General features: G+C 44.4%; 1 protein-coding gene across 1 annotated transcript in view; it reads left to right on the plus strand.

The window, feature by feature from the left end:
• Positions 1-11,668: 11,668 nt before the first annotated feature.
• The window catches only part of CRISPLD2 (cysteine rich secretory protein LCCL domain containing 2), a 46,629-nt gene continuing 31,525 nt past the window's right edge, over positions 11,669-26,772 (plus strand). The window contains exons 1-2 of the mRNA XM_035118260.3: positions 11,669-12,268; positions 25,504-25,825. Coding sequence (XP_034974151.3) covers positions 25,577-25,825 — 249 coding nt within the window. The 5' untranslated portion in view covers positions 11,669-12,268; positions 25,504-25,576. The remainder of the gene's footprint in view (positions 12,269-25,503; positions 25,826-26,772) is intronic.

A 26,772-nucleotide genomic window follows, 5' to 3' on the forward strand; every position in this document is an offset into this window, starting at 1 on the left:
CTTCCATATGACACATTACTCAACTTGTACTTAGGATAATTCTGGCCCACAATAATTAGCAAGCACAGTATGATTTATGGGGAGGGCGCCAGGGCCACGTCAAGAGTCCTGCACTCCCAAGCTGTGTTAACTCGCCTCTTCATTGATTTTATATTTCAAAACCTTTTGCCAGAAGGGAGTTAAGAAATCTGTGAGCTTAAGTAGCTGTTCCGGTGTTAAATTCTTTCTTGGAATATTTATTTTCCCTATCTACCACCTAGAGGAAAACGTAAACTTGAAGACCTGGGTGGAGGACAGTGTCTGTTTTAAATTATCTTGAAGGTGTTGCAAAGGCAGGGGACTCCCCTTGTATTGCTTCATGGGACATACTCCTGTGGCCCTCTGTTACTACATTTCTCATACTTTTGTGCCCTAATACCTCTCTCTATTCAGTTACTCCATTTTCACTCAAGATAGTGTGCAACAAAATGCATAAGTTTATTTTAAAAAATGCCTTCTGTGCTACCCTGTTTCCCCTATTTTAAGACGTAGTCATAAAATAAGCCATAGCAGGATTTTTAAGCATTCAAGGACTATAAGCCATACCCAAAAAATAAGACATAGTGATAGGCGCAGCAGCAATGCCGGCCACAGCTGAAAATAAGCCATAGTGTGGTTTTTTGAGGAAAAATATAAGACGGTGTCTTATTTTCGGAGAAACACGGTAGTTGCAATTTCAAATTTTAAAATTTTTTATTTTAAAAATAGCTTATGTAAACCATGTAGAGGTTAGAATTGATTAAGCAGTATATACATTTTGTTAAATGAACAAACCATGGCTTTTATGATTCTGTACATTTCAGGAACAAAAATAGCAGACTAGCAGCTTGGAGATCTGTTACATCAGAACACCTCCGGCATCCTTTGCTGCTCCGAGATAATAATCTCTCTCTAAGAACTTGGCACAGTCAGCCTGTTTTGAAAAGGTAGCACGTCTTATCTGCCTTGTATGCAGAAGGTCGTAGGTTTAGTTCTGGCATCTCCAGCGATTCAGTTAAACGCGTTGTAAACTTTAAAGTCCATTGGCAAAAAAATGGGACTCCACAGCGCCATGTGGTGTCATAGTGCTATAACGGATATAAAGCCCTTTGTCTTTACAAATGTAGCTGAGTCCAAGGTAGGGTTGGGAAAGACCAGGGGTTGTCAACCTGGTCCCTATTGCCCACTAGTGGGTGTTTCAGGATTCTAGGTGGGCGGTAGGGGGTTCTATGGCACAAGCTGAGTCCTTCCATCGAGCACTGGTGGGTGGTAATGAAATTTTACCATCAAGAAAGATACATTAGTGGGCAGTATTAAAAGGTTGACTATCCCTGGGAAAGACACTTGCCTGATACACCGGAGAAGCTGTTGCCGGTCAATGGTGACCACGCTGAGCTAGATAGACCAATAGCATAAAGCAGCGACCCTTGTACATTTCTTTGTCCTTGATCCATCCTATATTGCCTATGTTTACTCTCATGTTGTAAGCCCTTATTTTGTCCGTATCTTAATTGGATCAAAATGTAGAATGAACTGGCTTCCTGCATGGAAAACTCTTGTGTCCAAGTCCTATTTGGAGTAAATACCATTTAAATTAATGAACTTGTGTTAGTTGTGTCCATTAGTTCAAAGAATCTCTTCTGAGTAGGACTAACATTGAATGCAAGCCTCCTTTTTGGGTTGGCTTTCTGTGTTACTCAGTTGTGGTCCTAATCCTAGATCATTATCTTGAGTTTTACCTCTCACTGGGATCAAATTCAGCACTTTACCTCTTGTTTGAATTTTAGCTACTGCTGTCCTTAAAATAGTAGAAACAGGACATCAAAATATTTGAAAGCTACCCCATTTAGCCTTGCTCCGAGATGAAATGTGTTGCACAACTGCTGAAAGTCTCTCATCTTTAGGTCAGATTTTGCTAGAGGAAAGAGGATTTCAAATGTAGACTGTGGCTACAGAGAATGCCTTTGTTTAAGGGCAGACAGCAGCTAATGCAATCAGGCTATTCAGTGCTCGGAATCACTTACGAAAAATACTATTGCAATTTTTTTAAGCCATGGGCCATAAAATCCATAATTAAATAGGGCTTTGCCTAGAGTCATACATACATCTGGGAAGGACCTAAAAGTTCATTTAGTCTCAATCCCTTCCAGTGCAGAAAAAACCAGTATTGCAGCAGAGCACTAGATTTTTAAAATACTAGCACAAAAAATAAGAACCAGAGTATAGTGGTTAGAGTGCTGGGATCAGGGTTCAAATCCTCACTCAGCCATCAAGCTCACTGGGTAATCTTGAGCTAGTCACCCTCAGCCTAACCTATCGCACAAGGTTGTGCAAATAAAAATGAGAACTTGAACCATGTATGCCTGCTTGAACTCCTTGGAGGAAAGATGGGATAGAAGTGTCATAAATAAGAATAAAATGCTAGTATTAAATATTTCACAAAGTCCTGGGCAAATGAGGGTTTTCTTGGTATGAAAAAGAAAAAAAGTTCGGAAAGAGTTAAAGATTTCAGCTACCACTGCTGAAAAAGCCTCATCTTCATCACTCACTTCCTCTCCAAGATTGGCGGGACCCAGAGAAGAAGCAGATATTGACACCTAGATAGCTTCAGTGGAAACAAGTTGTCATTGAAGTAGCCTGGTCTCAAGCCACTAATGACTGTCAAAACCAACCTTAATTTTATCCAAAAAAGATGGGTAGAGCATGTAACTGTTAAGAACCTGCAAGATAGGCTGTGCTCTGGTGTACTTGCCCCTGTTGTACTTTCTCAACACAGAAGGACTTGGAAAGTTGCTGTCAGAGGAGGCAGCACTTTGCTAGATGGGCCAATGGTCTCATTTGGCATCAATGCACCTTTACATAGAAGAGCAAGCCTTGTGGCTTTATAGATGTGAACATGACTACAATTCCCATCATCCCTGACCACTGGTCCTGCTAAATAGGGATCATGGGAGTTGTGGGCCAAAAACATCTGGAGGGCCGAGGTTGAGGAAGCTTGATCTTGATGCTCCAAAAGCACGAACTTTTCTTCATATGTTAGGAAGATTTGGTTAAGGCAGCCTTCAGAGCCCACCACCAAGAGTATTTACAGCTTTGGTATACCTACAGGCACACCTAGGAAGACCTGCTTGATCAGTCTGAAGGCCTGCCTAGCATCCTGTTTCAGTTAATGGCCAGGTACCTCTGGAAAGACATCAGGGCAATAGCACTTGGCTTCTCTTGTTCCTGGGAACTGAACTTGGACAGGGGTCATCAAACTTTTTCATCAGGGGGGCTGGTCCACAGTCCCTCAGACCTTTTGGGGGGCTGGACTATACTTGGGGGGGGGATGAACGAATTCCTATGCCCCACAAATAACCCAGAGATGCATTTTAAATAAAAGCACACATTCTACTCATGTAAAAACATGCTGATTCCCGGACCATCCGCAGGCCGGGTTTAGATGGCAATTGGGCCGGATCCAGCCCCCGGGCCTTAGTTTGCCTACATATGAACTTGGATATACACTTCCTATGATCATAGAGGTATCCTAAAGGTACGGTACCATGCCCAGTAGTCTTATCTTCCATGGATTTGCCCAACCACTCTTTAAAGTAATACAGTATATGCTAGTTACAGGTAGGTAGCCGTGTTGGTCTGAGTCGAAGCAAAATAAAAAAATTCCTTCAGTAGCACCTTAAAGACCAACTAAGTTTTTATTTTGGTATGAGCTTTCGTGTGCAGGCACACTTCTTCAGATACGCAAGTATATGCTAGCGATTGTCGCCACTTCTTGTGAATTCCATATGTCAACTATGGGCCGTATGAAGAAATCCATTTGTCTTGAATTTCAAACCAATCACATCCACGGAAGCCCCCAAATTACAGTATTACAAGAGAGGGAGAAAAATATATCTGTGCCATGCATTATTTTGCAAAAGTTTTCATGTTCTCTTGTTTCATTTTCACAAACTAAATAATCCCAAATTATGCAATCCTTCCTCATAGAGTTGCCCCAGTCTCTGGATTATTTTAGATGCTGTTTTCATCCCTTTCCAGATCTGCCATATCCTTTGTGAGATGTGATGACTAGAATTATTAACGCAGTATTCCAAGAATGACATCACCATAGATTTGGGGGAAACCATTTATTGGTATTTTTATTTCAGGACCCTTTCCCTAATGATCCCTAGCATGGAATTGAGTTTGCTGCTGCACACTGAGTCAACAGTTTCATTCTCCACCATAACCCCTATATATTTCCTGTTGGGAACCCTATATATTTCCTGCCATCATCTGTATATATTTCCTGTCAGGTCAGACCCTAGCTCAAGAAACCTTGACCATTTATTTGGACTTGTGTCTATTACTTGTTGTGTTTTATGGTCATTTCCAAAGGACAGCTCCTTCTGAAATATTGCCCAACAATTATCTTGTTCTGTTTACTTCACCTTTATGAGAAAGTTGTACACCTTTGCTAAGAAATGACAAGTATGGTTCTCTTCTCCTGCAATACATGCCCTTCTAATTGCATGTATGTTTTTAACGATCCTCTTGGATTTTAATTGCTATGTTTACTTTTACGAGGAATCTCTAGTGCAGGCTGTAAAGGAGACATTATCTGAAGTGGGCTCCTTTATGATGCATTAGATTGGAAGGAAATTGTGAAAGAGGGAAGGAATTGCGTGGTTTACAAATGAAACATCCTGTCTAAAGTGAAAACTTGAGAGCATGGTTTTGTGTATTGACGTTTGTTAACTAATTGGATTTGGGTTCTATCACTTTTGAATGGGCCACATTAACTGAGAACTGCAACAAGATACAATGCTGGCACTAAGAACCTTCTTTTTCTTAACAGAATGCTTCTGCCATGTAACCCTACAGAAAAACAAGTGTTGAAATCCTGTCAGGACTGAGTGGCTTAATTGGGTTTTTCATCAAGGATCATGCAATATGCCCCGGTTGCCAAGTAGCAACATTCAGGCACTTACAGGAACTAACCAGCTCCATTGAGCAACGCACAACATCGTTATCACCTAACCACAATTTTGATTTTAGTGTGGGCTTCATGGCACCACATTCTTTGCTTTGGAACAAACTGTGTGTTGTCTTAAAAGAACTCTGTAACTGACTGCCTGTGCAAAAGTTGGGGAGAGTATTGTATTACAGTTATTCAGTATCAGGGAAAGGCTGTAGCTCAGCGGTAGAGCATCTGCTTTGCATGCAGAAGGAAGCTCCTAGGTTCAAATCCCTGGCATCTTTAGGAAAGGCTGGCAGGGAGACCCCTGTATAACACAAGCCAGTCAGTGAAGGCCATACTGAGCTAGATGAACCCAATGGCCTGACTCGGTATATGGCAGCTCCCAGTGTTCCTGTCAGGATTTCGGGCCAAGAATAACTGGTTTGACTCACTATTAAAGTCTGGGCTTTGTAATATGGAGACCCCAAATGAGAATGCTCCCCGCCCCCGTGGTGAGATTCCAGGTGGGCCTTATTTCTGAGACAGGGCACAGTACAGGGATCACCATAAAATGGCTTCTGTCTGTGTGTGGCATAGCACAAAATGGTGGTGATGGGGGTGTGGTTTAACCACATGGCTGCTGCCTTTAAAAGACCAGAGAAGAAGGACCACAAAATGGTGCTGACATGCCACCCCAACAATGAATGAAGGTGCCTGCACCTCATTTCCCTCTACGGCATGTGCAGAAACTGCCTTCTTGACCGTTGGCCTACTATTGGTCTCATCTGCCCAGTCTGATGGAGCCTGTCTTTGGATGCAGGGGAAATCCCTCACTCACTGAGGGTTTGAGATTCATTGGCTACCTTCACCTAGTTTAGCCAGTCAAAGCCGTTTCCTGGGATGTGGCTGCTGTCACATGCTGACAGCTTCAAGGAGCCACAGGTGAGAGTTGAGTGTAGGGTGGGGACCAAAGGTGGACAAACTACCCCAAAAGGAGTACAACCTGTCCCCCACCAGAGGTGGTACCTGTCCCCTAATACCCCATACAACCCATATACTCCTATGTAGAGTTCTGGATAAAGGAAGAATCAGCCCCCACCCTTGTCATAGTCTGATGGTGGCATTTTGGACCATGTGAAGTGTCTTGACTTTTCAAGGGCAGCCCCGTATAAGATGCATTGCAGTAGTCCAGGTTTGATGTCACTAGAGCATCAACTCCTGTTTATCTTCTGCAGGAAAGACTACCCAGATCACATTCATCATTTTGAAAGAATTTCAGCACTTGTTTTAGTTAATAAACACTTTATAGAAGTATTTATAGACCACCCTCTCAGAAAATATCAGGACAGTACACGACAATTGGTATATATAAAAGCCTTTAACACAGAACAAAGGCATCATTAAAGTAACAGACTAATCAGAACGCTTTTATAGCTGCAAAGGCTATAAAAAAAAAGTCTGCAGGCGACTCCTGAAAGTTTAAAGTGAGGCTGCTTGCCAGATCTCTGCTGGGAGAGCATTCCACAGCATGGGAGCTGCAACACTAAATGTCTGGCTTCTAGCTGAGGCCAGTTGGGTACACAATGGTACACAATGAGCAGAGCTCTTTGGGAAAATCGCAGTGATTGAGCTGAGTACTTAGCCCTGTCTATGAAACCACTAGGCCCACAGTTACCCCACATTTTTAAAGCAGTATGATGCCACTTCAAACAGCCCTGGTTTCTCCCAAAGAATTATGGGAGCCATAATTTTGTAAAGGGTGCCAAAAGTTGTTAGGAGACCCTGTGATCCTGGTGGTTTTCTGGGTGAGGCTGTGAGAAAGTGACCTAGGTCTGAAATCCTACCCAATGCACTTGCTGCTCTGGATTTCTGTCAGCATCTCAGCAGCCATGTTTTACATTAGAGCTTAAGAAATGCCTGCCAGGCTAGTCCAGCATCCTGTGGGAAGTTCAAAAAGCAGGAGCTAAGTGCAACACCTCTCTACCCACCTATGACTCCTAGCACCTAGTATTCAATAGCCATTGATAGTTTTATCCTCCTTGAAAGCCATGCAAGTTGGTGGCCACCACTGTCTCCAGTGGCAGTGAGTTCCATAGATTAACTATGCACTGTGCGAAGAAATCTTTTCTTTTATCCATTCTGAATCTTCCAACATTCAACTTCATTGGGTGTCACTCGATGCAACAGCACGCGTGGCTCTGGATTATACATGATGCTCTTGAAAATACTCCCCCCCCCCGTGCCTATTTCCTTCTTATTGAAAAGTGTGCTTTCCTGGGTTTTAAAAAGTTCTATTAGATGGTTCTTTTGGGGGAGCCTCCCTTGATGTGTACACACTCTCCTAATCCAAAATCCCCCCTTGTCCCTTTTGCTAAAGTCTCGCATCAAAGCTTTGTGTGGCTTTAGAGCTCTGTCCAAAAAGTGGATTAGGGAGCAAAATTTATGGCGTATTAATTATGTGTCTGCCAGTAACTGATTTATTTTTCCTTTAAAAAACAAAAAAACAAAAAAACACCTTAGTTCTCTTTTTGGGCAACCATCTTCTGACTCAGCTTTTTTTGGTAAAGAAATCCATTGAATGGTTTTTTGGAATCAACAGAACTCTGTAGTGGTTCAGTGGCTCACATTCAGGAGACCTGACCTTCAATCTTGGAACTTGCTTAATTTCCACATTGCACATTGAAAAAGGGGGTTCCTTTACTCACTGCACAGCAAAGTTACAGTATTTCTTTCCCGCTACTGATCTGTCATCTCCAACCACTTGCCAAACATATAAGGGTGGGTGATCAGTGGGGGAGGGGATCTTTGGGTTGGGAGCTTTTAACCTCTCTTCTCCACAATTTTTCCACACTGATCCGCTGACATTATTACAGCTCAGCAGTGGAACTTAGGAACATAGGCAGCTGCCTTATACCAAGTCAGGCCCATCTAGGCCAGTATTGTCTGCACTGACTGGCAGTGGCTCTCCAGGAATTCAGTCAGGTATCTCTTTGCAACCCTACCTGGAGATGCATTGATTGAAACTGGGACCTTCTGAGCCCTTCCCCTTCGGTGGTGGATATGGCGCCTTTGGCAATCAGTTTAGCCCATGTGCGCTGCTGCTCACCTTCCCTATTTATCCCATGAAAAGTATCTGAAGCAAGGCCTTATGCACAGAGCAAAACGCTCACCAAATATATCTGTTTCCGGAGGGGCATCCAGGTGAGTTTATTGTGGTGAAAACAATGAAGTAAGAACCTTAAAGCTTACGGTAGCATAAACTTCTGTAGACTCCATAGAATGCATGATATAATCTTCAGCTGCAAGAACAGACCCACATAGCTGAACTGAAAACTGTGAGGTCTAAGGAACAAGTGCAAACAGTGATAATTACACTATTAACCCTGTGACCATTTGCAGTACAGACATCCTGGCATTGGTGAGTCAATTAACTCCTGCTTTGTGATGAAAATCCATTGTCCCAGTTCAATCCAGAAGTGATAGACACATGTTGGTGAATTGTAATGCACTCATTTTATGTTTCAGTCTTCCTGTGAAGTCCCTTTGTTCCAGCATGACCACTTTAATGTCCAATAGATTGTCCTGGGAGGATGCAATGATCTCCCATAGGTTTTTGTGTATTGCCATTTCTGATGGCAGATTCGTGTCTATTGATTTTTTCCCCCCTGTAGCAAATGTCCTGTTTGTCCTACTTAGAATACAGATGGGCACTGATTTGCTTGTTTATTAAAGTGTTTCCGTACCACTATAACATAAAATATCAGAGTGGTGTACAACCCTAAAATATAAGTTACAGGTAGGTAGCCGTGTTGGTCTGACGCAGTCAAAATAAAAAATAAAAAATCCTTCCAGTAGCACCTTAGAGACCAACTAAGTTTGTCATAGGTATGAGCTTTCGTGTGCATGCACACTTCTTCAGATACCTCATACTTCAGAAAGCTTGCTCACTATTTCTTGACCTTTTGTTTGGTCCTAATAAAAGTACTTTGGACTAGCCAAGCCACAATAAATAAATAAATAAATAAATAAATAAATAAATAAATAAATCAATGTGTAGTCTCACAATCTTTTTCTAGACATACTGTCTTGGAATATGAATGATGGTGCAACAATCAATCCTTTTCGATAAAGTAATAATAAATATTGTTTTTCCTCAAGTGGGACAGCTCTTGAGTATAGCATCAGAGCTCCCCCTAATGTTCTTCATGGTACCGGAAGCCACCTCTTTGGAAACATGGTCTGTGAACATGCCAATTTCTTGAGCTCAGGCATTTTCTGATTACTTTTTGCATCATATGCTTCTTTCATGGTTTATGACATTTACATGTTTCTGGAAGGTTTGTGGCAACCTACGCAGTGGCTTGCCCTGTTTATCTCAAATGAGTCAATCTGGGAGGGAGAAAAGAATGTGGGTTGTGGTCTCACTGGCACTGCATTCTGCAGCATGCCCAGATACTCTGAAAGAAATGGACAAGAGATTCAGAGGCTGATGCAAAACAACAACAACCACCAAATAGGACTCAAATCACTTCCACATTATTTATTGAGCAAACATCCTGATCTGTTTGCACAAAGTTTGCAGGACGTTTAAGCTACACTTGCTATTTAATGAGCATTCATATTCTGATTTGTTTGTAGGAAGCTGATATGCGGTGTCAAGCAATTATTATCCCGCACTTTCCTGATCACACCAAAAAATGGGTGGGAGTTGCACAAGAGCATGGAATTAACCTCCCTTCCTTCCTTCGCATTTCTAAACTGCTTGCTATTTTAAAGTCTCTGAGAAGAATACAAACATACATCTAAAAAGCAATCAAGCGTTGTAAAAGGAGAGATGCAAAACATTTAAAATAGTATTTTAAAACAGGCGGAAACAGAATTTCAGTAATAATTGCAACTAGTCTCATTCACGACAGGGAAATCCTGTGGAAAAATAAATGTCTTTATAAGACACTTGAAACAACAGATGGATGGTGTTTCAGAATCGGCAATAGGGAAGGCATTCCACAGTACCTTGTGAAATTCTGTATTGTCTTTTGGCTATTTAATGAGCAGTTACTTTGATTTCTTTGTGAGAAAGTTAGACAGTAGTGCTTCAAAGCAACAAAGGTAAAGGTGAAGGACCCCTGACAGTTAGGTCCAGACGCAGACAACTCTGGGGTTGCGGCACTTATCTCGCTTTACAGGCCGAGGGAGCCAACGTTTGTCCACAGACAGTTTTTCCGGGTCATGTGGCCAGCATGACTAAGCTGCTTCTGTCGCAATGGAACACTGAAACCAGACCAGCGCATGGAAATGCCATTTACCTTCTTTGACATGTTTTTGAACTGCTAGCTGGCAGGAGCTGGGACCGAGCAACGGGAGCTCACCCCGCCGCGGGGATTCGAACCGCCGACCTTCTGATTGGCAAGCCCAAGAGGTTCAGTGGTTTAGACCACAGCACCGTCATGATGGCTATGTTCTGTCTCCATTGTCAGAGACAGCATCCTTCTGAATACCAGTTGCTGGGAATCACAGATGGGCAGAGCGCTATTGTGGCCAGATCCTGATGTGGGCTTCCCAGAGGTGGCCCGATCCAGCAGGCTCTTCTTGTGTTTTTGTATTCATGCTTTGCAGCATTTCCCCATCACTTCCCTTCCTGCGATTTACTGTGCAAGACCTCCCAATCAACTGTAACTGCATAAGCTGAATTTGCTGGCATGTGATTGCATCACATCTTAAAAAACAGTGACAGACTGGAAATGTCCTAAGTCAATCAGAGCAAATGCTCAATAAACAGATTGTTTGGGAGTGACCTTGACTGCAGATGGAATAGCTGATTACATCTCAGCTAACTACACCAGTGAGGTTGCAAAGGCAAGAGGTATAGGATCGGCCACAGCTCAGTGGTGAGCATCTCCACCGCATGCAGAAGGTCCCAGGCCAGGTTCAATCCCCCGCAGCATCTCCATGCAGGGAAAGTCTCCTCCGAAAGAGAGCTGCTGCCAGCCAGTGCATTTAATATCTGAGCTAGCTGGACCAATGGTCTGATTTGGTATAAGGCAGCTTCTCAGGTTCCTATGCTCCTTCACCCCGTCAACCTCTCGCAGCTTCGGAGATTCACAGTAGCGCCGCCAGCCAGCCTGCCTGGGCAGTGGACAAACCGCGTTTCGGAGCAGAGGGCAGCCATAGCAGCATCTCAGAGCCGGAGGGAAGCGCAGCGCCTGCAGAAACGCCACGAGCATTTGTAAGGAGGCGCGCGGCCAATTCTGCAGCCACTCCGGCCAAAGAGGCCAGTCCGTGCCTTCCTCTGAAAGTGAAGGCAGGGGCAGGCAGATCGGGGATCTACTGGCAGATCTCGGGATACTTTTCAGCAAGGATTTGTGTCCCCCAATTTCTCCCCGCCCTATAAAATTGCCCTGCTGGAATGAAGACAGTTTGGACTAGCAAGAAGTAATTAAAATAAAAATAAAAATGCTGGAGAATCAGAACTGTGACTCTTGAGTTCCCACATCCAGTTTTGTTGCTTAAAACAATTTCCTGGACTCCGAGCGTGATGGATGGATCTGGGGATTCTAGTAAAACACGCGCAAAGTAAACACCACAAGCCCGAAGCTCGCTCGCTCGCTCGCTCCTGGTCTAAGGTCCCTCCCTCGCTCCCTTATCTCTCCAATCCACTTTCTCAGACAGGAGGAGACGTCTAGCCAGCTTGCCCATTTCACTCTGGTTACCAAAATGGATTGCTCCTGTCTACGCTTCTGCCTGGCGCTGTTTGTTGGGCAAGAGTGTCCAACACTTTTGAGGAAGGGATTGCAGTGGAAAAAAACCCGGCAGCTACCCTAACCTTCTCCTTTTAACTTCACACATTAGGTGTGAATATTGCGGGGTTGGGAAGAGAGGACAGGCGGGTTTTTGTTTTGTTTTTTTGGTGGAGCGAGTTTCAGTCAAATCTGTTGAATTTCCCCTTCAGTGCAAAGCCCCTTCTCTCCTGCAGAGGCTCAGATGCTGCTAAGGAAGCGCATCTTCCAGGGAAAGAGAAATGATTCACTCGTATCTTGTCATAAGGGGTGGGAAGTGAGGGGGGCGGAGGAGGAGGAGGAGGAAAGACAGGATGGTATAAAGCAAGAGACCCGAGACACTGCTCTACCACAGTTGCTCTGAGGTCCTGGGAGAGAGAAGGAGTAGCCTACACACTCTTCTTCCCGCTTCTCGTCTGTCCGCCTCTCCTAATACTTGAAATAAGAGACGCTTCACTTCGCCACCCGCAGGTTCCAGAGGAGAAAATATAACAAAGAGGGTCTCTTTCCCCCTCCTCCTTCATATTTTGCAAAGGTGAGTGCCGATTTTCTTCCTTAAAAAAAGCACATTTTTTTTTAACAATCGGTGTTCTTGCCGATCAGTCTCAGGGGCTTTGGAGATTTATAGTCAGTGAATCCGGACTCCTTCCCCTCAGAGGGATGGGGTAGTTTTGTCCATTTTTGCTCTGTGCTTTTATTTTTGTGTCTTCTCTCTTTTTTGTAATGCTTTTATTTGCTTGCATTTTCAGCCTGCTCTTTGGATTGCATCCAACATAAGTTGGGTCCATTAATTTCAATTACTCCAAAGAGGACTTGGGTTTTTTAAAATTGCATTTATGTCCCACCTTTTCTTCCAAGGAGCTCAAGGTGGTATACATGGTTCTTCCCCTCCTCACTTAATCCCCACAACAACCCTGTGAGGTTGAGCTTCATGACTAAGTGGAGATTTGAACTCTGGTCTCCCAGGTCTAAGTCAAATGCTCTAACCACTGCACCATACCCCATAGCTGCCAAGTTTTCCCTTTTCTCGTGAGGAAGCCTATTCAGCATAAGGGAAAATCCCTTTAAAAAAGGGATAACTTGGCAGCTATGACCATACTGGCTCTAAATACATCCCTTTGAGATTTTTTTTAAAAAAAGAAAGTGGCAAACAAGTGCAATTATTATTATTAGATGGAGGTGAAATTAAGTTGTGTTTCCACTTTGTTTTATAGCTGTGTGTATTTTTTTATTTTTGATGAAAAGGTACCTGAGTTTATTTATTAAATGAAACTCGCATGCATCCACATCCATCCATGCCAGCTCTATGAAAACTGAAAGAGTGTGACTGACAGGCTCATATTTGTCCATTTATGACTTAAACCCAGTCCAAAAGCCAACATTGTGTCTGCTGCTAGGCTATAGACTTGCTCCCTCACAAGGGCTGAGTCCTTGGTTTGTCTGTCTCCTGAACCTGATCATTTTTGCTCAATGTTTTATGGAACACAGCAGAGCATCTGGTGCAATCTTCACCTCTCCTCATCTTATGCATGGATAACCTTTGTTCTATGCTTTGCCCGCTAGTAAATGCTTCAGCGAAGATGACTAAAGAATTTACATTGTGCTTGATTGTGGACTGGCTGCAATCAATGCACCTAAAATTAGCCATGCCCATTAACTTCAATGGGCCTACTCTGAGTAGGGCCAGCATTGCATACAACCTACGGTACTTTCTCTTCCTCCCACATTAGCTCATTTAAAAACTGCTGACTTGAGTGCCAGTAGACCCAAGGTGTAGTAATTTGGATAATTATTGGAAAATATTGGATAGTTTTATTTATTTATTCTGACATTTGAACCTCATCTTTCCTCCCAGGAGTTAAGAAAGTGGACATAGTTCTTCCCCTCTCCCATTTCTTCCTCAAAACACCCCTCTGAGGTAGGTTAGGCAGAGAAACAGTGACTGGACCAATATTCCTGGATGACTGAGGATTTGAACTTAGATCTCCCAGGTCCTAATACACCACACTGGTTCTCAGAAATAATGTATTTACCTGTCTAGATGTTGGATGAGGTTTTTTTTAATCAGGACCTGGGGGGGGGGGACACCTGTGGTTGCATGGATGTTGTTGGACTCCAGCTCCCTTTATGATAGGATCATGCAACATACAGTAGTACCTCGGTTTAAGTACACAATTGGTTCCGGAAGTTTGTAAACCTGAAGCGTACTTAACCTGAAGTGAACTTTCCCATTGAAAGTAATGGAAAGTGGATTAATCTGTTCCAGACGGTCCGCAGAGTACTTAAACTGAAAGTACTCAAACCGAAGCGTACTTAAACCGAGGTATGACTGTAGTCTTAACTGAGTCAGATCAATGGTCCATCTAACTCAGTAATGTCTACACTGGCTGGCAGCAGCTCTCCAGAATTTCAGGCAGAAGTCTCTCCCAGCCCTACCTGGAGATGCCATTGGGGATGGAACCTGAGACCTTCTGCATGCAAAGCAGAGGCTTTTCCACTGAGCTATGAATCTCCTGGGCTAGGGCTGATGAAGGGTAAAGTCTGCACTGCCTGCCTTAAACAAGCTGCTACTTGTGTGAAATAGCAAGCTGCTTACAAGTTATATTAAAGCAGCATTATTCTTTCTAAAGCTGGCACATCCTAACAGGCTTGTTCCCGTCTATTCAGCCCTTCTGAAACTCCTCATTTTCCATCATGCTCTTTCTATTAGGAACCCATGGCGGATGGCAGTCTTCAGCAGATTCACATGACTTAGGCTGCTATCCTGTAAATACTTACCTGAGAGTAAGTTGCATTAAACGGCACTGCTCTGTACTAATCCAGGGCTCTGCATGTTTACACAAGTCTAAATCCTACTCAGTTTGGTGGTGCTCCTTACTCCTGGAACAACATGTACAGGATTGCATCTTTTGTTGGTTAAATATATTTTTTTGCAGGAACGTAGCTGATGCTAAAGAACAACTAGAGAACATGTTGTTCATTTTGTTTAATGGTGTAAGAATTCCTAATTGTAAAAAGGGAAAACCATATCCTTAACTAGTCAGCTCTTCAGTGGGTTGCTATGTACTCTTAAGAATCAGAAGGGTTGACTATTTTGGCCAGGCTAGAATGAATAGGCTTTTATGGCCTATAAGCTAAGTGGGCTATAAATGTCATTTTTAAAGGGATTATTAGATCCTATGTGCTGATTTCAACATGGGACAAATTTGTGTGTTGAGAATGTGAGTTCAGCATGGGTTGCTGTGGCTGCTGGAAGGATTAATCCCATCTCCTGGTTGAGAATTAACCATTATCTGTTTATTGAGTTGCACAGTTCAAATACCTATCAAGTTTTTAAACAGATCTGTAATATGAAGACAGGGGTCCCCAACCTTTCTGGAGGGAGATTGAGGGCACATTTCAGAATCTGTCAATGTACCCATTTCACAGACGACAAACTGAAAATGCAGAGAAACCCCTCCTCAAAGAGCAGGCAAAACATCTACATTCCCTCCTCAATAAAATACAGACACAGGGACACAAGAAACTGCCTTTATACCAAGTTAGGCGATTGGTCCATCTAGCTCAGTATTGTCTACACTGACTGGCAGTGGCTCTCCCAGGTTTCAGATGGGAGTCTCTCCTGACTGTACCTGGAGATGCCATTGGTGATTAAACCTGGGACCTTCTGCATGCAAAGCAAGTGCTCTACACTGAGCTATAGTCCTTTCTTCAAATCCCAGTCCTCAGGGTTCTATGTACAACATAGATTGAAACCTCTTTGCAAAAACACAAAATGATGCTTTGAGCTTAGCATCTGGCCAAGCATCCATGTGATAGCTCAGGGGTCCCCAAACTTACCCGGCTTCGGGCCGGTGCCTGTTGCACCGATCGTGCGGTGGGCCAGAGGGCGGGGGAAGCGCACAGGAGCGCCGGAAATAGCTTGTGCACATGCACACGGGCCTCCTCCGACCCAGAAGTGCACCGGAAATGACGCTTGCGCATGCACGCAAGGTATTTTTGATGCTCCTCTAACCCGGAAGTGTGCCGGAAATGACTCTTGTGCATGCGCACAAGCTGTTTCTGATGCTCCAGCCACCTGGAAGTGGGCAGCTGCAGCGCACCGCGCTGTTAAGAGTGGGCAGCAGGGGTCGCCGGGGGCCACATAAAGGAGCCTCGCGGGCCGCATCCGGCCCACGGGCCTTAGTTTGGGGAACCCTGTGATAGCTTCACCTGTTGAATGCTATGCTCATGCACAGATCCACCATGCCTTATTTTTTAAGAAGGCAGTTTGCTTCTTGGGAATCGGAGCTGATGAGACTCTGTGCAAGAAGTGTGACAGAACAGGGGCTTCTTTTGTTGGAATCGGTTGGCCAATCCTGCCACAAGCCAGGGGTGTGGGGTGACTCTGATTTTGTTCCCAGATCAAATATCACTTCAGCTGATCATAGCAAAGGTTTCCCTTTTGTTCCATACCCTCCAGATTCTTTTTCCACATGAGGCTTCTCCTGGGTCTGCACCAGGAGGCATTTTTTCTGCCGACTCATGGCTTTCTGATCCATCCCAGATGTTGACACGGCATCCGTAGCCTAAGCCCAACGGATTGAAAAGGAGGCCACGCTCCTACGGTTTCCTCCTTCCTCCGCCCCACTCCCACCCTCTTGCTTAAAACAAAAGCAAAGTTTATTCAGCTGCCTAGATGGCAGCAAGATCCTTTCAAAAGAACTTTAGGCGCATACCAAAATCTTCCAACACAAACACAGTTTTGTTTGGGCAGTTTTCTTTTTGGAAGGCATCTCAAATGCTGTGAGCCCACGAGAGCTTGATTTGATGGGTCTGTGGTGGTATAGAAAGCCCTAAATAATTGGGAGCCCAGGTATACCAGAGAAAGGGCCTCTTCCACTCATACCCTACCCAATTATTAAGATCCTTCTGGTGATCCCCTGCTTGCTATCTCAGCTGGTTTGTATGTTGCTCTTCTTTTATCCCAGGGGAAGAACCTTTGCCTTTAGCCTTTGGAGCCATCCTTCTTTGCTGACTCTGCTACTTTTGCTTTCTTGCACTCCATTGTCTCCTGAGACGGATGGATGCCAGCAACAACAGCGGACGCTGCTCCTGCTTTGCTTTTGTTTCCGATTTAAGCGTGATTCCCAGGAGGGCAGTGGCCAATTCAGAAGCACAGGATACCTTCGTGACAGTCACCGTCAAGTCCCCTCACACCCTTCCAAGATTATGCAGCTTTCTAAGATTCTACAACAATATTATCGTTATACAATAATAATAATAATTAGGGGTGCTTTGCAACAATCAGTGCAGAACCTCCATGTGTTGCCGTTCAACTGGAGCTACTATTTTCTGTGCACATACATGGGCAAATGACTTGGAGCACTCCAACATCTTCTCTTGGAGTTACACTTTTCCCATGAAGTTCCCTTGTTTGGAACAGAAGCTGCACACCATTCTTTTGAAATGGAAGCACTGTCTGTTCTCAGTGTTCCTAAATACCTAGCTTTGGCTCAAAAGGCTCCCGTTTCATGCTGACTGGATGCTGGAGACAGGGACCCTGCTGCAGAAACCCTGGGCCATGACCCCACTGATGCTGCCAGGCTGTCACTATTCTTAGGTGGGACTCAACCACATACTGGCAAATGCAGGTTGCACCATTGTCAGCCAGTGAGGACATTACTGAGCTAGACAGACCAATGCAGAGTCCTTAGGAATGTAAGAAGAGCCCTGCTGGGTCAGGCCAATAGCCCATCTAGTCCAGCATCCTGTTCTCATAATGGCCAACTGGGAATATCACAGGCAGGTCATGAGTGGCATCAGTGTTGTCCCTGCATGCGATTCCCAGTGACTGGTATTCAGAGCCATACTGCCTCCAATAGTGGCGGCAGAACCCAGCCACTGGATAGCCTTACCCTCCATGAATTGGCCTGATCCTCCTTTAAAGGCATCCAAGCTGGTGGGCATCTTGGAAGGAGGCATCCCTTGGGACTGAATTTCTCCAAGAGAGGAAGCACAGCAGCAAATCTTGGAGGAATGTGGTGTCCATGGACCCATCACCTGATGAGAATTCTGGTCTATTACATCTATCTGGTCTATCTTCTCCCTCCCCCCCCCAAGACTATAGCACAAGGAATGGGGAACCTCTCCCTGACCCACTAGGCACCTGACCCAAAGGCATGGCTTAGATTCAGGGATGGGGGATGAGCAGCTTAGCCATTGTGCTACATAATTGATTGAGCCAGAGAGAGAGAGAGAGAGAGAAGAGAAGAGGATCCTGCTGTGGCTTAATGATCTTCCAAAGTGAATAGCAAGCCATTCCTCTGCTTCCCTGCACAGGGGCGCCTTGGAAATCATAAGCTGGGAGAGAACTCTGCTTCTGCTCCCCTTTATCACAAGACAGAAGAGCAGCAGCCAAGCTCCCAGCTGGAGGCCAACGCTAGACAGTGCTGTTAGCTTAAGCTGCATAAAGAGCAGACAGTTCCCTTCGAGGTCAGGATGGGATAAGGCGGAGAGAGTAATTAAGAGTGTTTGCATGTCCCCACATCTGGATTGTGTGTGACACAGCAGGACTTTTCTCTCTTAATGTATTTATATGGGGCTGAATCCAGTGTTGCCTTTCTTCTTGCATGGCAGACTTCCGCTAGCGCAATGGGATTCCCCCCCCATCTCTTTTCTCCCCCACAGTCCCACCACCATAAACCCTCAAAATTTTCTCCAGATGGTTGGAGAACCCTTTGAAGCACATTTTTGGGGTGTGGGTTTGTGTGCATGAAGAGAAGGGGAACAGGAAATCCTGGGCAAGTGGGGTGTTGTCCATGCAGTGCGGGATAGCATTGGCTAGGTTTATGATAATCTTCCTCCAGGTTGCTCTGGGCAGCATTCATAGGGTCCACCAAGCAGGGATGGATGGGTCAGCCTACGCTCACCCCATTTCATTTCTCCTGGCCTCCTACCTTGATCTCTTCTATCCAGTTTTGTGCAGATTTCTTTGAAAGAATGCATGAAAAGATTGCATTTAAATTGGACACACTGTTTGTACGCATTTCCTTCAAATGCACATTTCCCAATGTTTTCCGTTGCAGTTTCCCCATAAAACACTTGCTTGAAATGCACTTGAACTATAAAACATGTGTGTTTTTTTTAAAAAAATGTGCAAACTGCATTGCAAAATTCAAAGGGGTACAAAATTCAGAACTGTGGTTTCAAGTAAGGTCAGGACTGTCAAATTGAAGTGTGCTGCAAAAGGGAGGCCAAACAACATATAAGGCTGTGCCTACTCCACTCATATATATATATTTAAAATCTCTGCAATAACCTGGTGAGGAAGGTTAGCCTAAGACATAGGGACCAGCACAGGTCATGGAGTGAGTTATATGGCCAAAGAGGGATTCAGACTCAGATCTCCCTATTCCTTTCTGGAGGCGGAATGCTGGACTTGAGAGAAGGTTGTGGTCTGATCCAGCAAGCAATATAAAAGGTGCCCTGCTGGTCTATCCAGTCCAGCACCTTGCTTTCCACTGTGGCCAATTAGATGTCTTTGGAAACCCCCTAGCAGGGCATGAATGCAATGGCCATTTCTTGCTGTTGCTGTTTTTGGCAACAGGTGTTCAGACCAATATTGCCTCTGAACAATAGGGATTCCATACAGCAGAGCTGGAGCAGAGGGATATTGATTTTATTCATGCCACTGTGCTTTTGGAGAGTTAAAAGCTGGTCAGGAGGCTGAAGTTAGAGCTAGATTAGGGAGAATTGCTCAGAAGCAGGATCTAGGCCAGGCATAGGCAAACTTGGCCCTCCAGATGTTTTGGGACTACAATTCCCATCATCCCTGACCATTGGTCCTGTTAGCTAGGGATGATGGGAGTTGTAGTCCCAAAACATCTGGAGGGCTGAGTTTGCCTAGGCCTGATTTAGGCTCAGCAGAGGATGTTTGGGATCTCTCTTCTTGAACCAGATTCCATTCCACAACCTTAGGTTGATCCTCTTAGCCTTTGGATTCTGGAGAATGTCAAGGAATGTGAGGCTGGCCGACAAGTCAATGCTTCCTTGGCGCGTAATTTCATTATTTCATTTTAAATCACGTCGTTGCTGAAATTCCTGGTTCTGGCCACTGTCAGTGACAGGATACTGGATGACTTGAGAGGGGAAAGAGAACTTGTGGACATTTTGGCGAGTCTCTTTGGCCAGTGTTTACCTCTCTTCTTCCACAGATTTTTATCAGTCTTGAACCGGCTCCTCCTTTCTGCATCTTGTAAATTACTCACTCAGGACACTGCAAGTCACTCAGCACTCTCAAGCAGAGAGAGGATTGTCTCAGCGTATTCTTTTCATAATCCCTCTGAGAGCTGGTTCTGACACATGATGGTTGCCATCTGGAGGCTGCTTTAAATTGGTCCACGTGGTGGTTGTCATCACGTGGAGAGCTGCTCGCTCTAAAACAGCTATCCCAGGTCTTAGACAGTGAGATGGTTCCCAGCAGCTCTGCTGAGAGTTCTTAACTCGGGGACCTCCAGACCTCCAGATGTTGTTGGAGACCATGAACATCTGCAGGGCTGCAAGTTTGCTGCTTTTGTTATAAGTGAACTTCTGAGGGGGTGGGGGAGACAAAGCTCAATAGCAGAGCACCTGCTTTGAATGCAGAAAGCCACAGCTTCAACCCATGGTATCTACAATTAGAAGGGGATAGTTTAGCAAGGGGATAGGGTAGAATTCTTTCTAAGACCCTGGAGAGCTGCTGGCAGAACAGACAATACTGAACTGGATGGGCAAATAGTCTGACCTGGTATAAGGCATCTCCTGCAACCTCAATGCAAAATGTGTGCTCTACCACTGGACTTTGACACCTGTCCCCCCAAATTAACTGCACTGGGTCCCTAAATTTGATAGATGGCAGGAAAGGATTTTTGGTAGGTGTAAAGGAACACAGGAAGCTGTTAGCATTGCACTGACTGACAGCAGCTATCCAGGGTTTCAAATGGGGAACATTCCCAGTCCTAACTGCATGCAAACTAGTTGCTCTACCACGGAGGCATGATCCATTCAGAGACAAATAATACCTCTGGGAACAAAGAGACAGCGGTCACATTCACACCACATATTTATACAAATATGGATCTACTTTAAACAGTCATGACTTTCCCCAAATAATTATGGGAACTGTAGTTTGCTGTTCAGAGCCTCCCTATTCTCTTCCCAGAGCTGCAGTTCCCAGAGTTCCCTGTGAAGAAGGATTGACTGTTAATTCACTCTGGGATGGGAATAGGAGCCTCCTAAAGCTCTCAGCACCCTTAATAAACATATATTTTTTGGGGTGGGTGTGGGTGGGGAAAGCCATGACTGTTTAAAGTGGTTTTAAATGTGCTTCAAATGTATGGTGTGAATGATTGCAAGGACAATACCCTGTCTATTAACATGGTAGGGTCTAGCTGCTGCAAGGATTTAAAGAAAATTGGCTGAGTTGTCCCATCCTGAAGGCTCTCCATCCTCAGTGTGCCGATTTGCCTACATAAAGCAGCTAGTTTGGTGCCTCGTGTGTGTGTGTGTGTGTGTGTGTGTAACAAATATTACATCAGATTGGCACATTGCTCCCTCTGTAAGTTTACTGCAAAGGCCTGGCCCTGTTTGGGAAAGAGAGTCAAGACGGCCTGCGAACTCTGATGTGTGTGGGGCGGCAACGGCACGGCTTATGGTAACCGTCTGTTTCCCTACCTAAAAAGCTGCCCGCGTTGAGCAATGGGACAGGCTAAAAGGCCACATTGTGGACGCTTTACAGAAGAGCATCTATTTATAACCCCCTCGGAGAAGCCTCTGAAAGTAGGAATTGTTCCCCTGAAGTGGGTCAGACCGTCTACAAAAGTAACGGCTTGAGGTTAGCCACACCAAGCCAGCCTCTTGCTTGAGTGGGGTTTTGCAGGAGGGTGTGTGTGTGTCAGTGGCGGGGGTTGGGCGACGAGGACCGGCCCAAATAATGCTGGAAAGAGAACGAGGTTAAGGCAATATTTGCCCTGAAAAAAGAAGTGAACTCATCGTCCAGGAAGCTAACAGGCACATAGTTTGAGAAAGGAGAGGGGGTGGGTGCCTTAGGTTTATCAGTGACTGTTGGATGGGGAGAGAATGAATGGTGGAGAAGATGCTTTAGATGCACAGAGCTTAGAAGGCAGGGGCCCCTCTAAAGGGAGCTTGTTTCAAAGAGATTTCCTCTGCAGGGGAAGAAAATCTCAATCTCCCTCTCCACCCCCCCCTTTCTCTTTCTTCAGCTAGAATTGCCAAAAAAGAAATGTTCCTTGCTAAAGTTTCCCTCAACTATACAGAAGTGTCAGCCTCCAGATGCTTGGATTTTAATGTTTAATGTGTCTTACAAGGCTGTCTTCAGTTTAAGGACAGAGAGGAATTTGGTTTTCTTTGCATTTTTATGACAAACACCATACTTGGAATGTTGCACTTCTACGAGTTTTGCGACGTGGTTCTTCCACCAGACAATGTGTACGAAAATGCATATATTTGGGGGAAGTGTTTGTAAAATGCATACGTTTGTGAAAACCAGAGGCAAAAATGCACCCCATTGGAGGAAAATGCATACAAATATTTGGGGCTGGGGGGAAGGAGTCACACTAAGATGCCGACAAATTTCCATGAGGGTTTTTCTCCTTATATACACAAAAAGGTAAAGTATTGTCACATTTTGAAGTTCATGTGGTCACGGAGAGGCTGGGAAGTGCTCCCCCCCACTCTGTGAAACAAGTTTAATGAAGGGAAGGAGGTGCTTGGCACAGTGGTTTAACAAGTAACTGTCTGGAGTGCATCCCATCTTCTTTAAATGGGGGTGGGGTTTGGGGTGAGCTGTGTGGGGAGAGGTGAGGGGGTAGGTGAGGTGTAAAGGGAGGGTTGGTCAGGTGAAGAGGGAGGGCAAACAGGTTTATGGGGTTGGCAGGCAGAGCAATCAGGAGTGGCAGCCCCTAGGTCAGGCATCCCCAAACTACGGCCCTCCAGATGTTTTGGCCTACAACTCCCATGATCCCTACGTAAGAGGACCAGTGGTCAGGGATGATGGGAATTGTAGTCCAAAACATCTGGAGGGCCGAAGTTTGGGGATGCCTGCCCTAGGTTGTTGGTTTTTAAAAATGCAGATTGCTGTGGAAATGTGATCTGAATTTAAGACCGGAAGAGTGAGAAACAAAGAGAAACTGAAATTGACAGTTCCATTCATCCCAACTTCAGTTATTATATATGATTATATGTACATATATGATTATATGATATATGTATATGATGATATATTTCACTATATATCATATAGTGCATAAACAAACAAAAAGAACCATGTAATCAAAGCATAGCAGGATAAACATGCGTGCTTAAACATCAGGCGTGGCAATGAAAATATTTTTATCAGGAGCCTGGAAAGTTGAAAATTTTAGCAGGGAAAGTACATCTGTGCAAGATGGCTTTATGGCTTTGGGTAAAAAGCTTAGCTGAAAAGTGTTTGTTCATGTGTGAGATGTATGGGTAGCATCTCACTATGAGGGAATCTGACTGTGTGAGACCACTGGACATGTGTACTTGTTGCATCAAAGCCATTTTCCATCAGTGTTACCACTGACTTAGGGCACATCCAGACATCCTTTTCTTTCCTGGCACTTTCCCTGGGGAAACCCACATTTTATCGCTGAATCGGAGCAAATGGCAATCCACAGAAAACCTGATTGCTCTGATTCAGTGGTAAAACACAGGTTTTCTGGGGAACTCACTGGGACAAAAAGAAAAAAGAAAGAAAAGAAAAACCACCCGGACGTGGAGCATTAAAGCCCGGACTGGAACCTAGAAACATGGCACAAAAGGAAGTCTGGATGAGCCCTTAGTGTAGGCATCTGGCTTGCTTTCCAATGGCCAGCTCTTTCCATTCCAGCTGCCTGAAGAAGGAATGTCACAAGGTCTTTTTATGCAGTGTTGGCTGCAGCCCAGTGGTAGAGAAGTTGCTTTGCATACAGACTGTTCCAGGTTCAAAACTCAGACAGAAGCCTATGTTTCCTGTGCTCTCGAAGTCACTGTTAAAAATGTTCAACATCTCAGATCAATCAGGGCTCATCTTACGGTACATTGTTGCAGCGAAATATCTTTTTTTTGGCCCAACTCCATCCCCAGACCTCACTGATAGCATTCTAGAGCCAGTCCAGCACCCTTATACATGTCTTTTCCCATCAAAGTGACATATAAGCAATAACTACAGCAATTAGAGAAAATCCTGATGCTTCCTTTGCAAAATGGGTCTTTCATTTGCTCTGATATTGCTGGTGACAGATTTTGGGAGCTGGCAGAGAGTTCTGCCTCTGTTTTTCTGCCAGGCAGAAACAGCTCATAGCTCATGGCTGACCTCTTCAACCTGGCTCTTTGGGAACGTCTGCTGTCCTTTCCCTTTAAGATGGGATTCTGCTTCCATGATAATACTTGGCAGGACCACTTCTCCTGTCTGGGCTGGCCTGGAAATCAACAGGGATTGGGGCTATTTAAGAGCTTACACAGGGTATAGATTGTAAGGGCATCTACTTGGCATGCAGAAGGTTCCAGGTTCAATCCCTGGCATCTCCAGGTAGGACTGGGAGTGATCCCTATCTGAAACCCCAAGACTCACTGCCACTCAGTGCAGACAATACTATCAATGTCTAGGAGAATGCCGGCTCTACTGTTAGGCAGAGTGAAGCATCCACCTCTGGTAGCAGATGCTTGGTGCAGGGGGTAGTAAAATCTCAGAGGACAGAGTTTGTGCACCATCCAGCCTGCCTTTCACCTCCTAAACTAGCTTGCTGCCCTCGATTACAGTAAAGGATGCTGTCATCAGTCTGGAAGTTAGAGCCAGCTGCCAGCACAGCTGGCTCTTGAATATGTCATGGGAAGGTGCCATCTACTCCTTCACCTCAGACATCAAAATGTCTTGGGTCAGCCCTGTCTGAGGCACTGATGAGGGAATGAACCAAGTAATGGATTCCTCTCATGTTGAATGAGAATTCTGCCAATACTCCCCAAAACATGAATGACCTGCTCTGCTGAGGCCCCAATTCCATGCAGCTAATGTCACAGTGGGCAGCTAAATCTTATTTCAACAACAACAACAACAACAACAACAGAAAAGTGTAAGCTTTCTGTTTCATTTAATGGAGAAAAACACAACAGCTTGAAGGACCCCATTTTATAAGCTGGGGTAGAGAAACTTTTCTTTTCTTTCTTTCTTTTTTTTTGCCAATTATATTTTACTGAGTTTCAAAGATGTTAACAATTTAACTTCTAATTTAATACAAATTTAAAATAATTTTTGTGACTTGATTTCCCACCCTTCCTCCTTGATGTTTCCATCCCCTTTCCTGCTGCATTATATAACATACTTTTATCTGTTACATTTCCCCTTCATTACGACTAATTTTTCATTAGGGTAGGGAAACCTTTTCAAGCCACATTCCCTTCTGACGGAGAAATGCCAATGGTGGGCAGGGTCAGAAGCAAAAGTGGATAGAGCAGTCGATGTGAATTTTACCTTTTCTCCAGGACAATTTTCTTAATTTCTTCACACTCTCACATCCTCCATCCGAGCGAGCAAGAAACATCAGAGTTCAAGGGCATGTTTCAGCCAGCCAGAAACATAAAAGGGTGTGTGAAATAGGGATGGTGAGGGGTGTAGCTAGGAAGAGGGTGTGGATTGGGTACTGTCATGAAGGTCAGACAGAGAGCCCTAGAAGCCCAAGAGCTTGTCCAGTGTCAGGCTGAGAATAACTAAACTTTCTTCACTTCTTCTAGATCTGTTGCACGGACCAGAAGAGATCCCTTTGAGGAGTGTTTCTTCTCTCATCCTAATTCCACTGAGCAGAACATGGCCAGAAGTCCCACTCTGACTCGGACTGTTGTACCATTTGGGCTACTCTTCCTAGTCCATGGAATCCATTGCTTTTTCTTGCCCAATGCTACCGATTTGGAAAGCATCCTCAGTAGATACCAGGAGGAGCAGTCCCACTCAAGGACCAAGAGAGCCATTTCTCGATCGGACAAAGAAGAGATTCTAATGCTTCACAATAAACTGAGAGGCCAGGTCTACCCTTCAGCATCCAACATGGAATACATGGTGAGTTCAAAACGATAAGAGTTCAAAACTGCCTCAGAATTTTCCTTCCATTCTTGCTCCTTTGTGTGCCATTTGTGCTTACTTCCCCAAGTTTTGGACACATTCTTTTAGGAAATACGCACCACAAACAGAAGCCTTCTTCTTGCACAGCTTGCAAGTAAAGACCATGTATTTCCCTTTGCTGCAACTTTGGTGATACACAGACTTCAAGATCCCAGTCGTTACGTTAGGATGACCAAAGATACAGCAATACGCAATTTCATGGAAGCAGGGCACAGGAAGCTTTTATTACACATTACAAGGGAGACTTAATATAGGCTTGCCTGCTTGGGTGCCAGCCACCAAAACTGGTAAGCCTGCATCAATATCCCCTTTGTAATATGTAGTAAAACATTCCTGCTGTCGTGGTGATGTGTATTTCCCCATCTTTGCTCCACATCACTGGCTGCCACTACAGTACTGAGGGTGAATAAACACACCATGGTTGATTCCTATAACTTTGCTCTTTAGCACCGCTAAGGAATTGCTTTTCCACAAGCAGCTGGAGGTGAAATAAAAATGATGCCTCCATGTATAATTTAATATAGTGCTATATTATCTAGTGTTGCCCTTTTCTGTGGCCAATTTTCTTTTGTAATGTTGAGACTCACAGGTAAGTCCTATTCAGAGTTATTCAGCAAAACGGCTTTCGGATGTTAAATGAAACTTGTACATTGCTTCTTGTTGAGTGTGGCTGAGGGATTAACAATCATCCTTATTTTGCTATATAAAAGAGTGGAGAATGGAAGGTCACCAGTAATTTAACTGAACAAGGAACAGAAACTCCCAGCCACACTCAACAGGAAGAAATGAACTAAGTGGAGCATGCCAACAGGAACCTTTTCCTTTTCCTATATCTAGTTGTACCACTTTCCGGTACCCAAAGTGTTTCCAATAATTAGAAACAA

Source organism: Zootoca vivipara, chromosome 6 (genome assembly GCF_965207765.1).
Source record: "Zootoca vivipara chromosome 6, rZooViv2.hap1.1, whole genome shotgun sequence".
In the NCBI taxonomy this organism is placed as follows: domain Eukaryota; kingdom Metazoa; phylum Chordata; class Lepidosauria; order Squamata; family Lacertidae; genus Zootoca; species Zootoca vivipara.